At 36.4% G+C, this 13,716-nt stretch overlaps 1 protein-coding gene and 1 long non-coding RNA gene across 2 annotated transcripts; one reads left to right on the top strand and one right to left on the bottom strand.

The window, feature by feature from the left end:
• The first annotated feature begins 1,526 nt into the window (after positions 1–1,526).
• LOC136807866 (uncharacterized) lies at positions 1,527–7,031 on the top strand. The gene is made up of 2 exons (XM_067064485.1): positions 1,527–2,514; positions 2,710–7,031. The coding sequence occupies exons 1-2, from the start codon at positions 1,527–1,529 to the stop codon at positions 7,029–7,031; spliced, it is 5,310 nt and encodes a 1,769-aa protein (XP_066920586.1).
• A 4,100-nt stretch (positions 7,032–11,131) lies between these two features.
• On the bottom strand, positions 11,132–13,384 carry LOC136807970 (uncharacterized). Its single transcript, XR_010846729.1, has 2 exons — positions 12,713–13,384; positions 11,132–11,578 (listed from the first exon to the last, which is right to left on the bottom strand). It is a non-coding gene; the product is annotated as an uncharacterized lncRNA (long non-coding RNA).
• Between the last annotated feature and the right edge of the window lie 332 nt (positions 13,385–13,716).

The raw sequence follows: 13,716 nt of genomic DNA on the forward strand, positions 1-13,716 counted from the left end.
TTGAATTTTGAGGTTGATATTTTTTTGCCCATCATCTTTGATCACGAGATCAAAATCTACGTCAGAGAATGGTCAATAAAATCGGGGAACTCACTGCGCACTCATTTGGAAGGGCAATGTAACGTTACCCAGCTAAATTAATGTAGTTTACTGTAAAAAAAACTGAATTCATAATTCTGCCTGATCAGATCGATCGTCTTTCGGTATTTTCAAGAATGACGACGTCATCAGGTGACAATGGCAATCAATTATGGTAGAATTTTTACCAAAGATGCCAACAACCTCGTTCCCTGCGTAGTATCGGCTTTTTGATGCTTACTGATGGCGCGGCGCTAGATAATAATATTCTCTGGCGTATATCAGTAACGTAAATAAAGGATGGAATACACCGGGACGAGGTGGAGATGTCAATTCATATTTTGTGCACACTTACATGATTTAAAGTCAATAGACCTTTTCATAAATTACGTCACGAACATCACTTGCCTTGTATTCCTCGTATTTCCATGATGATCATATTCGTTGAGACATTAAATGATTTTTTTATGAATAGAAAGTAGTTGTAATAAAATCCGCTGGGCAATAAATTCAAAACGGGGCAAGAGATGTTTGTGACGTAATTTATGAAAAGATCTATTGGATAAATATTTCAAAAGTTATCAAAAAATCCATAGATGCTCGCAGGTTAAAACAATGAAAGCAATGTGTTTTTGACGACGGATTGAATTTAGCGTTTTCTTTGTTTTGGAGTGGTATATTTTTTTAGATATAGCAAAAAAATGTCACTTTCATCCTGGAATTTGTATAAAAACAAGACGAGCCAACTGTCGTATATTTATATTCTTGTATTATTGTATTATAGCTAACACGGTGCGTATTATTATATTACGTATCTATTACATTTGAAAGATAGTATATTCAGTCGGTAGCATAACTTCATAGTGTACGGTCATATAAAACCACATGGTCCACCGAACCGGATGTTAGAAATACATGAAATTTGAGAAGTTATGTATTTGTTTTTCTTTAATTAGTTTTGTGAAAACCGTGTTTTCACTGAAGAATTTATTTGTTTGAACTCAGGTGAAGTTCATTCAATGTTTTAATTTTTTATAAGCTTGGTAGCTTGTTTGAACTCGGGTGAAGTTCAATGTTTTGATTTTTGTAAGCTTGGTAGCTTATGTATGGTGAACTTATTTTGAACTTGAATGTTCATATGGTCAAAATTGTTGGTTTATTACACATTGTTGTTTTGAACTTGGACAGTTCATATAATTGAGTAATTTGATTGATTATATTGTTTATTTGGAACTTGATACTTGATTGTTGGTTCCTGTTATTGATTTAAATTGTTTATTTGGAACTTGATGTTCCTGGATTGTGGATTATTATCAATATTGAATTTCATTGACTGTATGTATGGTTCTTGACTCTGTTTCTCTCGCCTTAACTTGTGCTCGCTGGTGGTGTGAGTGAAGATTAGTAATTCGAATAAATAAGAAATAAAACAAAAATCAAAAATCAAAATGTCTACAGATGCAGATAAAAATGTTAAAAGGCAGAGAGCAGGGTTCATGAACTACATGGACAAATTGTTCAATGGTGAAATAAAAAGGATCATGTCACTGGAAGAAGTTGACCAAAATAGCTTGGATTATTTAAAAACAATAAATGAAACTTTGAGTGTGAAGTTAGAGAAAGTTTTGGAAATCGATCAACATCTAGCTGATCAATGTGAGGAAGATGAAGACTACACCAAAGCAATTGAGCAAAGTATGGAATACGAGGTAAAAACTAAAACTAAATTAACCTCAATTAACAGTTTTATCGCTAGACATTATGCAAATTCAGTGGCACCTCAAATTGAAAGCTCTCCTCCCATCTCTCAATCGAATCCCTCATTTTCTTCAAGCACGGGTGTGAAAGTCAAATTGCCGACCTTAAATATCAAAAAGTTTTCTGGTGAACCCTCTGAATACCAGTCATTTATCGAGTCCTTCACTGAAGCTATTGATAAGAACAATAGTATTCCACCGATTCAAAAGATGAATTATTTGATCGGATTTGTAACGGGTGAGGCTGAAAGTCTTTTAAAAGGCCTCCGCTTATCTGGAGACAATTACAAGAAAGCTCTTGAACTTCTTAAAGAGAGGTTTGGAAATTCTCAAATTTTGAAAACTGTTCACATGAACAGAATTATCGAACTTGAATCTGTTTGTGACATTTCTGAGGTGAAAGAATTGAGAAAACTTTACGATTCTGTAGAAACAGAAATAAGAAACTTGGAATCTTTGAGCATGAAGCATGATGAGTATGGGCCATTGCTAGTCCCACTGTTGATCAACAAGGTTCCTAATGAACTGAAACTAATTCTTTCACGGGAAAAGGAATTTGATTTAGAAAATATTTTGAAGTCTTTCAAAAATGAATTAGAAGCACGAGAAAAGGTATCATTAACTATGACGTCAAAAGAGAACGATAAAAGATCAACAGCTTCCTCACTCTATACAGGAAGTGAGTCCAAAAACATTTCGAGAAATTGTGTATTTTGTAATAGGTCGGGACACAAAGAACAAAATTGCTCTTTTATTAAAAACGTAAATGAAAGAAAAAGAATTCTACAAATTGAGAGAAGATGCTTTGTTTGTTTAAAGACCGGTCACAGTGCGAACAATTGCAAAGCCAATTTCAATTGTTTTTCTTGTAAAGGAAGACATCACGTGTCGATCTGTTTTAAACAAAGGGACAAAGGAGATAGAAATGGTCGATATCACAGAAATGATAATAATAACAAAGTGAAAGAGAGAGATACTAAAAGTGAGGATAAAGGGAAAGAGAGAGACACAAAAACTGATTCAAAGGGAGAGAGCACACATAATAAAGAAAAGGATGAGAGTGATAACATCACATGTTTGTCTACACACAGTTGTCAAGTGTACTTACAAACAGCAACTGCAACGATTTCAAGCCCGAACGTCTCCAAAGAAATGAGAATTTTATTTGATCTCGGTTCACAACTGTCGTATATTTCCCCCACTGCTGCTAAGCAACTGAAACTTAGTTCCGATGAAACAAAAAACATTTGTATTAAAACTTTTGGTGGTCACGTCGAATCGAAAACCCTCGACGTTTTTAAAGTGAAAGTTCAAACCAATGAAGGTCCAGAAGAAATTAAACTTTGTTGCAATGAAATTTGTCATCCCATACGAAATGATTTCGTTTATGATGTTAGTAGTCTGCCCGAATTCCAAAATTTACAAGTTGCTGACAAAGGACTTGTTTGTGAAAAGTCTTTACGCGTTGATCTTCTTATCGGTGCAGATAACTTCTGGAAATTTGTAAAGAATAAAACTATTCGTAGTTCCAAGGGACTAGTCGGAACGGATACTAAGCTGGGCTATATTTTCTCAGGCCCACTCACTACTGACACAGTTTGTTCAATAACCCAAGCTACTGTTACTCTGTCTGCACACACGCTAAACTGTCAGACATGTGATGTTGATACAACTTTGAAAAAGTTTTGGGAAATCGAAGAAGTGGGTAGAACTGAAAGCCCAAAGGAAGTTGTTTTACAAGAGTTCGAAAGTAAAATTAAATTCGAACAAGATCGTTATGAAGTTCAGCTTCCATTCATTGAGAAACATGAAATTTTAAAGGACAATCTCTACAACTCTACGCGTCGAATGAACAGTCTGCTTACGAAATTTAAGACTAACGAACAATTGTTACACGATTACGATGCAATCATTAAAGATCAGCTACAACAAGGTATCATTGAGGTCGCTCCTGATACATCTATTGAAGGGCAAACGTACTATATGCCACACCGACCTGTTCTACGATTGGACAGGTTAACAACCAAGATACGCATGGTGTTCGACGCCAGTTCCTCTCTTGATGGTCCAGCTTTGAATGATTGTCTACACGCTGGCCCGTCGCTTACTTCGTCACTTTTCGGGACGTTACTTCGATTTCGAGCCAAGAAGATTGGTATCATCGCAGATTTGGAAAAAGCTTTTCTACAAATTCGACTCAACGAGAAAGATCGTGATTACGTACGATTCCTTTGGATTAAGAACATTAATGACATCAATTTCGACAATTTCTACAACAATGATCTCGTGACGTATCGCTTCTGTCGTGTCCTCTTTGGAGTGACATCGTCGCCGTTCCTGCTCAACGCAACATTACGTCATCACGTCAACCAACACGAAAATGAACTGTTTCGAAACACGGTATTGAATTCGCTTCATGTCGACGACCTTTCTACGAGCTTCGACAGTATGCAAGAAGCCTTCGACTTCTACAAGAACTGTAAGTCTCATTTTGCTCTTGCGAGCTTAAACTTACGAAAATTGCAATCGAACTGTGCAAATCTAGAAGCAAAAGTTAAAAATTGTTACATGGGTGATCTTGAAACTATTGATCACAATTTGACCAAGGTACTCGGTATTCCTTGGGATAAAACTAATGACTCGCTGGTTATTAGTTTGAGTGAAATTCTACGTAAAGTGAATTTCGAAAATCCTACGAAAAGAAACGTTATACAATTCGCTTCATCAATCTTTGACCCATTGGGGTTGATTAATCCACTCGTCGTGAAATTTAAACTGTTATTTCAAAAACTTTGTACACAAAACTTACAATGGGATGAGCCCATTCCTGACGACTCGTTGAAAATTTGGAAAGAACTGATTACTGATTTGAGAGAATGTAGTGAAATTCGTTTTAATAGAGCTTATGATTCCAACAATGGAAATGTTACGTCGCATGAACTTCACGGTTTTAGCGACGCGTCGCAAGACGCCTACGGTTGTTGTGTTTACCTGAAGCCCACTGTCGATTCGGGCGTTGCTACACCGTCACTCGTTGCGAGCAAATCGAGAGTTGCTCCACTCAAGAAAAAGACAATGCCCCAACTCGAACTATTAGGGGCCCAACTACTTTCTCGATTATTGAAACAAGTTACCTCCGAGCTACAAAGTAAAATTATTATTGATACGTGTTACGCTTGGACTGATTCAAGCATTGTTTATTGCTGGCTGAAAAATGAGAAACTCTACAAACAATTTGTACAAAATCGCGTTAATGAAATTCGTGAAAATGATACGATAAAAGTTTGGAAACTTGTAGACACTTCGAACAATCCATCTGATGACAATTCGAGAGGACTTCTCTTCTCACAATTGAAGAACAACGAAAAATGGTTCCATGGTCCATCCTTCTTGTCTGGTCCAGAATCTTCCTGGCCTGACTTGAAGCCTGGTGATAAATTTATTGAAAAACTTACTGAGAACACTGTTAGCTTTTATTCTGGAAGTTGTCAATTTACTGATTTGACAACTGATGAGAAAATTACTTGTTTAACTTGTGATGAGAGTATTGATTTGATCCCCATTACAAAGTTTCATGTCGTTCGTGAGTATAAGGGCGACATGGAACAAGAAGAAACGGAAGGGGTTTTTAGTTTAAACACACAATTCGATGAGCCGACTTTACAGGCAATAATCGAATATAAGAGATTTAGTTCATTAACAAAATTGCTTCGTGTGATGGCCATGGTGATTGGCTTCATACGTAAGCTAAGAGAAAAAGTTAAAAAGAAGAAAGAAGAAAGAAGAAAACAGACAACTAATACAATTATTGAAACTAATAATAACAATGAAATTGATGATATGGTCCAAGCAAAACTTGTTTTGCTCAAGGACGTACAAAAAGACTTTGATGACAAACAATTTGATCAAACGAAGAAATCACTCAACGTATTCACAGATTCCAACGGCATCCTTCGTTGTCATGGTCGTATTGGCAACGCTCCTGTTCCGTTCGATACAAAGTATCCAATCCTACTTCCAAGACGTCATCCGTTCACACTACTGGTCGTTCGTGACAGCCACGTTAGCGTTGGTCACAACAAGACGAAAGAAACTTTGAATCACCTACGTCAATCGTACTGGATTCCAAAAGGACGTTCACTCGTAAGAACTGTTATTAACAAATGTCAACTTTGTAAAATCTTTGAAGGACAAAAGTGTCGGTACCCTGATGTCCCTATTCTTCCAAAAGAACGTCTTGATAAAAACTTTGCTTTTACAAATATTGGCGTGGACTACGCTGGTCCCGTCCATATTCGAAACACGTTTGGTACCGATGAATCTACATACAAAGCATGGATCGCGTTGATTACATGCTCCACGACACGAGCTGTTTATTTAGACATTGCTGAAGATTACGGCTCCGACGCCTTTATTCAAATGCTCGAGCGCTTCTTTAATCGTTACGGTGCTCCTAGCAAAGTCGTAAGTGATAACGGCTCGAACTTCACGTCAAATGCAACGAAAGAATTCGCAAAATCGAGAATGATTCGTTGGTCGTACAACATCGAGGCCGCCCCCTGGCAGGGTGGTATGTTTGAAAGGATGATCCAATCCACGAAACGCATCTTAAAGAAGTCTCTACGTAAAGAGATACTAACTTATAACGAACTGTTAACGTTATTGAAGAGAATCGAAAACATTCTAAACAACAGACCATTGACTTACGTTTACGATTCTGAAGTTGGAGATCCACCATTAACGCCAAACCATCTCATCTACGGGCGTAAGATCGAAACAACAAACGTAAATACGGACAGCAACGACAACGCTGACGTATTAACATGTGACAATTTGAAACGTATTTTGGCTTTCTTCTGGCAACAATGGAAAGTCGAATATATAACCAGCTTGCGAGAACGGGACTATGTTAAAAGCAAGCGTGGTATTGATACCACTATCAAAGTTGGTGACGTTTGTTTGATCGAAGACACAGGCTCTAGAAATACTTGGAAAATGGGTCGTGTCGAAGAAACTATTAGTGGTAAAGACAATCAAGTTCGTGCAGCAGTCGTAAAGACAATTAATGGCCCTTTGCGTCGGCCCATAAACAAACTTGTAATTATTGAAAGTACCAAAGACGAGAAACAAGAGATAGACTTGCAAGGTGTCAAATTCGTACAAAACGCCAAAGAAGAAATTAAAAATTTTGAGTAGTTTATTATACAGTCCTTATATATTTCGGTTTTTACGGTACATATATTTTATATGAGAAACGTAGTTTTGTTACTATATTTCTTCGGTATTTTTAGACTCATTCGGTGGTGGGGAGTGTCGTATATTTATATTCTTGTATTATTGTATTATAGCTAACACGGTGCGTATTATTATATTACGTATCTATTACATTTGAAAGATAGTATATTCAGTCGGTAGCATAACTTCATAGTGTACGGTCATATAAAACCACACCAACTAAGGCCGCACAATTTAGGTAGGATTTAGCAGCTTCAAATCCTACGTAGGAAATTCGCTTTTAGCCCTTCAGGATTTTACTTCATTATTTAGTTGAAGGCTTTAACTTTGATTTCTGTCAATAAAAACGCTTTTTTATAAGAATACACTTTATAAGAATGTCCATGCTAAAAATGGCCAAAAAATTAAGAATAATGCTAAGAATATCACCATCATGGAATTTTGCTACTCAGGCTAAGAATGCCATTTTTAGGGCATTTTCAATTAAAAATTGTCAATTACACTCAAGTAAGGCTCACTCCTTTCACAAAAATGCCATTTTATGCTTTACACGTTTGTACTAAATGTTAAATCTAGTCTGAAGTAGGATCCCAACCTAAGAATGCTGTAAGAATATTTTAGGATGAAAACTAAGAATATCCACGATGAAATGGATTTACACCACTCTTATAAAAAAAGCGTGTAACCTATTTGCAAATTGACTTGAGTTTTCTTGGCGTTGAGAAAAGGCCAAATAATTGACAGGATGTGTTTTGACTATAAGAGAAGGGTCTTGTGATTTGAAAATAACTTACTCTATCAAAGCAGGATTCTTCGGCTACGAAACCCATTAAATTACAAGCTCAAAAAGCTAGACACGAGACTCCTGGATTGGAAATGAAGCCACTTATTTCCCTTTCTATACGCTTGACCCGCGTGGTTTTCACACAAATAAATTTTTTTTTTTTTATTATTCAATTGATACGAAGCGGGACAGTGAAAGGCCAAAGGTGTGGCTTAATTCTTATTTAGGTACGAAGCGGGACAGTGGAAGAGTGTGGCACAATTCCGCTTTGGGTACGAAGTGGGAAAGTGGAAGGGTGTGGCATAATTCCACTTTGGGTATGAAGCAGGACAGTGGAAGGGTGCGGCATAATTCCACTTTGGGTACGAAGCAGGACAGTGGAAGGGTGTGGCGTAATTTTTGTTTGGGTACGAAGCGGGACAGTGGAAGGGTGTGGTGTAATTCTTGTTTGGGTACGAAGCGGGACAGTGAAAGGGTGTGGCTCAATTCTTATTTGGGTACGAAGCGGGACAGTGGAAGGGTGTGGCGTAATTCCGATTTGGGTGCGAAGCGGGACAGTGGAAGGGTGTGGCGTAATTCGGATTTGGGTACGAAGCGGGACAGTCGACAATCGTCGTCTTGGGTACGAAGCGGGACAGTCGAAAAAAGTCGTTTTGGGTGTGACGCGGGACAGTCGAAAGTGACGGAAATCTTTTGGTCAGTAAAATTGTTGTTGGGCGCAAAGCGGGACAGTCGCTTTCACTGTCCGGGTTATACCCATGTACCACGCTAACCCGACCTGATCCGAAGTAACAAACAAAATAATTTCGATAATTGGTCAGTGCGTCTTGGAAAACGAGGTGTGTCACTTCAATCACAATATGAGAAAGCCGCGGCTTGAATGTTGACTGCATTGTTTTTGCCAGCTAAATTGATGAGTGTTCTATCTGTGTCGTCGTACGTTATCAGAACTTCAATTTAGTAGACCTAGTTTTTTTGATTTTATGTAAGCCCCGGGGGGGGGGGGTACTACCCTTGTCGACCGACGGGGGTGCTCCGCTGAGGTTCGAAAAATGGACCCTACGTGGGACTCGAAATTTGCGAAAAAAGTGACCCTGAATGGGACTGAAATTCCAAAATTTTCTCAAATTTTCTACTTTTTCCCCAAATTTTCCAAAAATAGGCACCCTACGAGGGACTGATTTTTCTATTTTGGTGTTTTTGCGACCCTACCTGGGACTCGTGGAGGTTAAAAAAGGTACCCTGACCAGCGGAGCATCCCCGTAACCCATCTTGCCCTAGTACCCCCCCCCGGATGTAAGCCCTTTTGAAAAAAGCAAACTTTGAACGACGATTGTAAGCTCTGTGTTAAACTTCCCGAGTATGATCTTGAAAAGTTCCTCTTTATTCCAGAAATAATTTTACCATCGATGATTTTACCAAAATATGACGAAGGCATTGAAAGGCACTTTAGTTTTGTTATAAAACTTTTTGTTAAGATAGTATGTTCTTTTGATGGATCTATATTCAATCAATAAGGCGAATCGCGGTACAGTGGTAGAGCATCCAGCCATGGCACACAAGGTTGTGGGTTCAACCCCCTGCCGCGTAATACCAAAGATTCTCAAAATAGTACCGTAAGTTGGTCTAATGTCGACACCCCTCTTCTAATTCTGACACCCTTCTTTAGAGATAGTAATAATATATAGCTATAAAAAAGGCTGACTTTATAGGTATTTCAAGCCATACGTGAATATGGAAATACTAAGAAAATTATAAGAACGTACTTAGGCCTGATAATCACGTAAAACATTAGAAAGGTCGAGCCTTAGCCGAAATTTACTGGTTTTTATCTAAAAAAAGTCCTGATCGCAAACAATATAGTGATAGGTTGACCCTTTTTTATTTTTAAAAATATCCAGAAACTTTTAACTCTTTAAGTGTCACGGTCATTTTTTTCTAAGCTTTTAAAGAAAATCACTAGTTCAAACTTTAAATGCTTATATATCCGGATCTAGAAGGAGTTAGAGGCTTGTTTATAGTTCGTTGGATAGCTTAGAGTCTCTACTTTCTTTTAGGCACATTCGGCGCCGGCGAATTTGTCTGAATGATAGAAAGGTGCCCGTGGTAGAACTACAAATGAATTCTCTAGAGGACAGACTTAAGTAAAGCAGGGCCAGATTGGGATGTTCTTGAATCACTCGTTGACCAAAAATGGTCAAAAAACGGTCAAAATCTTAAAAAGGGGATTTTTGTCCAATTTTTGCTTTTTTTTGACGTTTTAGCTTAAAATCCCGCTGGAAAGACTCACTTTTGATTTTCTTTTACTTGACTTTGAAACCCAATCCAATTCCTTCGAGTTAGACCAAAAATAACGATTTCTAACTCAAACTAGGCATTACAGGAGGGCTTTGTCCTCCTACATAGCACATGACCGATATACTCGTCATTGGCTCCCAAAAGGCACGAACGTTTTATCCAAAGGCAGGAACTCTTTTTTATAAAAAGGCACGAACTCTTTTTTACAAAAAGGCACGAACTTTTTTTTGCAAAGACATGAACTTTTTTTCGAAAGGCACCAAAAAATCACTTTCTTAGCTATTTAAAAATTTGACTATTGAAGTGCGCGAGAGAGCAGTAAAATTTAGTTTAAAGTAAACTCTAGCTTACATGTAAAGGGCTTTTTCGATAAACATACAGTTACGCTGATTTTTTGCAGAGAGATGCGTATTCGCAATGCTCAAAACATGGCCGAGTTCGATTTTTGAGAAAAATTTCGTCTGGTGGAAAATGCCGGAAATCGCCGTTTTTGCAGATTTTCATTGGATCTTTTCCTTATATTTCCAATTTTTTCACACAAAAACATTATTGAAAACAATGCTCACCATCAAGCATGATTCAATTTTAGGCATTCTGAGCCTCATGTTTCTTTAAAAAACGCATAGTGGGGAGTTCGTTTGTTTCTACTATCATTAACTCTTGTTTATCGTAATAGTCCTTCCAGGGGCTTAAATCTTACCAAAAATTAAACAGTACCTAAAGATATGGTAAGCATGTTTCTTAGTTTTTAGGCATTCTGAGCCTCATGTTTCTTTAAAAAAACGCATAGTGGGGAGTTTCTTTGTTCCTACTATCATTAACTCTTGTTTATCGTAATAGTCCTTATGGGTAAGCATATCCAGGGGCTTAAATCTTACCAAAAATTAAACAGTATCTAAAGATATGCTAAGGCTTCATCAGTTAACAAAAAAATTAAAGGGAAGCAAACCAATGCACCAAGAGAAGAAAAAAGGAACTATTAATCACACAACAATTATATTTTCTGGAACTAATAACCATACTTAGAAAAATATTAGAAGAATATCAAAATAATTATTTTAAAGGTTATTTTTCAAAAATTACAAAGAAACAATTGAAATTAAACAAAAGAAAATCGAAAAAATTATTGCGGTGTAACTTATAAAATCGTATATGATACATGATTCCAGGAGAAACTTGTTGACAAATTCAATTTTTTTTCATCTTAAGCAGTTAAGGGATTTGATCCATGACACATTGGCCCGGAGCCAAGAGCAGAATATTTCATTTCGCAAACCTCCTCAGCAGGTTTTCCTAACAATCCTCTTACTCTAGCGTGTGCACAATCTGAATCATATAGACAAGTAAAGGATTGGTCACCTCTGGCTTTGTCTGACAATCTACACCATGTCTTTGAGTTTGAGTAACATTGACGCCAGCAAGTTCCCTAAAGTTACAGGAATTATATGAATGCTTAAATTTCGTGAAATTATTTGCGAGTGCTTTAAAGTAGTCTTGGTTATAATGTCGAATTTTAACTTCTTACACATCGTTTAAACTGTTATTGCCACCATAGTATAAGAAAGCCGCGGCTGGAATGATAACATCTGAGTTTCTGTTGTTCTATCTCTGTCGTATTTGATAACTATTTCTTGATCAAGAAATCAGTAATGTAGCATCTTTAATGGTAAATTTTATTAGTTTGTCGTTAATACTTACTTCTCAGTGCGTTTTAGACATTAATGATATGCCCTTGATAATACACTTGTATTATAAAATCATTGTAAAGGAAAAATCAACACTAAGAAATTTAAAAAAGCACGAAATGACTGGGCTGAAAGAACTAAAAAATTAATGAGGTGCCTCGAAATGCCTTCACAATATTTCAGTGAAATCTTTTTAGAAATCAATGAAAAAGTAAATCAAGATTTTACTGTGAAAATTTCTAGTCAGCATCTTCAAAATTTATCATTTAAACTAACAGGAAAGTTGTCATCTTGAATATAGTTCTTATAATTTCAATTTTGGCGAAAAACTATTGTTTCCACAAAATACCCCTAAAATAAGTCCAAAATTAGTTCAAGTGTTCTATTGGGTACAGATTCAAAGATGTCTAGAAACAAAAAACTTTTTGTGAAGGGAAATAAGAGAAAAATTTCAAAATCTATCAACCAATAATAAACTGAGCATTTTGATATTCTTATAAAGCTCGGACACAGAGATGGAACAGCAATTAGCTGAAAAGACAATGCGGTACATATTCCAGCCGCGGCTTTCTTATACTATGTTGCCACTCACAAAGTGTTTCTTAAGAAAACTGCAGTTTGAGCCTCATAATATAATCTATTGCTTTCCTTCTTCTTCTATGCGATCTTACGTAACTATGGGCAAAAATTAATATGGAAAATTAAACTCAAATCTCAGAGAGATGGTAGATAGTTTTTCAGGCACAGTTAACGTAATATGTACATATGATGCAGTATATATATGGCAGTTTCTACCACTAACAATACAAAAGTGGTTGTCAATCAAGTAGTCAAAATGACTTTACAGATAGCTGCAAAACCAAAATGTAACTTACGATTTCTGTGCATCCTGAACCATTACATTTCTTCACATACTTATGACATCCGAAGCTGTAATCATTGTAACATAGACCTCCAAATTTACATTCATGTTTAGGAACCATTTTTTCTGCCACACGTTCGTCAATCATATCTTGTAGCGCTTGGTAGAAATTCCTTCCTGTGTTAGAGTCGTCATTGCTTATGCGATAGGAGTAAGCAATTGCCAAAACCGCGGTGAATAAAATGAGTACTTTGATGTCCATTGCCTAAAGAAAAACCAAGAAAAAAAAATCTGTTTATTTTGCTCAGCTATAAAAATTGCTTCAATATCTAGTCCCTCAGTCTCAGTATTGGTTATTGGAAAATTGAGTTATTGAAAAGTGTAGTGAGAAAACCTATTCGCTTTGGAAAAGTCAGAACTTTCCGTAACAACTTATTCACATGTAACCATGCTCAAATCCCAAGATGCAACAGAGGCTTTTAAAATGTTTTTAGAGTAATTATCTGTCATGATTCACTCAAGAAGTAACAAACAAAATAATTTTGATAATTGGTCAGTACGTCTTGAAAAACGAGGTGTGTTACTTCAATCATGGAGGTATAAAGAAAAACATGAGTTGAAATTGTCGGTAATTGATCGTCAAAGTCTTTTGATTTCTTTTATGAAATATATCAAAAGAAAATACTAAAATATAAGAACGTTCTCCATCACATAGGCTCATTACAAAAGGTAGTTACAACGTATAAATTAATCAATAGCCCTTTTACTATTCCCATGTTGCATAAATGTACGTCTTTAAAAATCAAAATTAATAAAAATTCAAATTCCCTCGTTTTACTTTTTTATTGTTCCATACATTCCATTTTTATTATTTTCATAGTTTTACATACGATTCTTTACAAACATTTTTTAATTGTTGCGTTTTTCTCATGATCGTAATTTCGTTGCATTTGTAAACAGGCAGAGTATGTTTTTATTGTTACGTAATGTCAAAGAAAAAAGAGGGAGAGCTTAAAA

Source organism: Clytia hemisphaerica, unplaced genomic scaffold, assembly GCF_902728285.1.
Source record: "Clytia hemisphaerica strain Z4C2 unplaced genomic scaffold, Clytia hemisphaerica genome assembly, whole genome shotgun sequence".
NCBI classification, from domain to species: domain Eukaryota; kingdom Metazoa; phylum Cnidaria; class Hydrozoa; order Leptothecata; family Clytiidae; genus Clytia; species Clytia hemisphaerica.

What these genes read in the sequence shown, in the direction of transcription:
- LOC136807866 (XM_067064485.1), top strand. Translation starts at nt 1,527, where the DNA reads ATGTCTACAGATGCAGATAAAAATGTTAAAAGGCAGAGAGCAGGGTTC. An exon ending in TTCCTCACTCTATACAGGAA is followed by an intron (nt 2,515 to 2,709) that starts GTGAGTCCAAAA and finishes TTTCTTGTAAAG; the next exon opens with GAAGACATCACGTGTCGATC.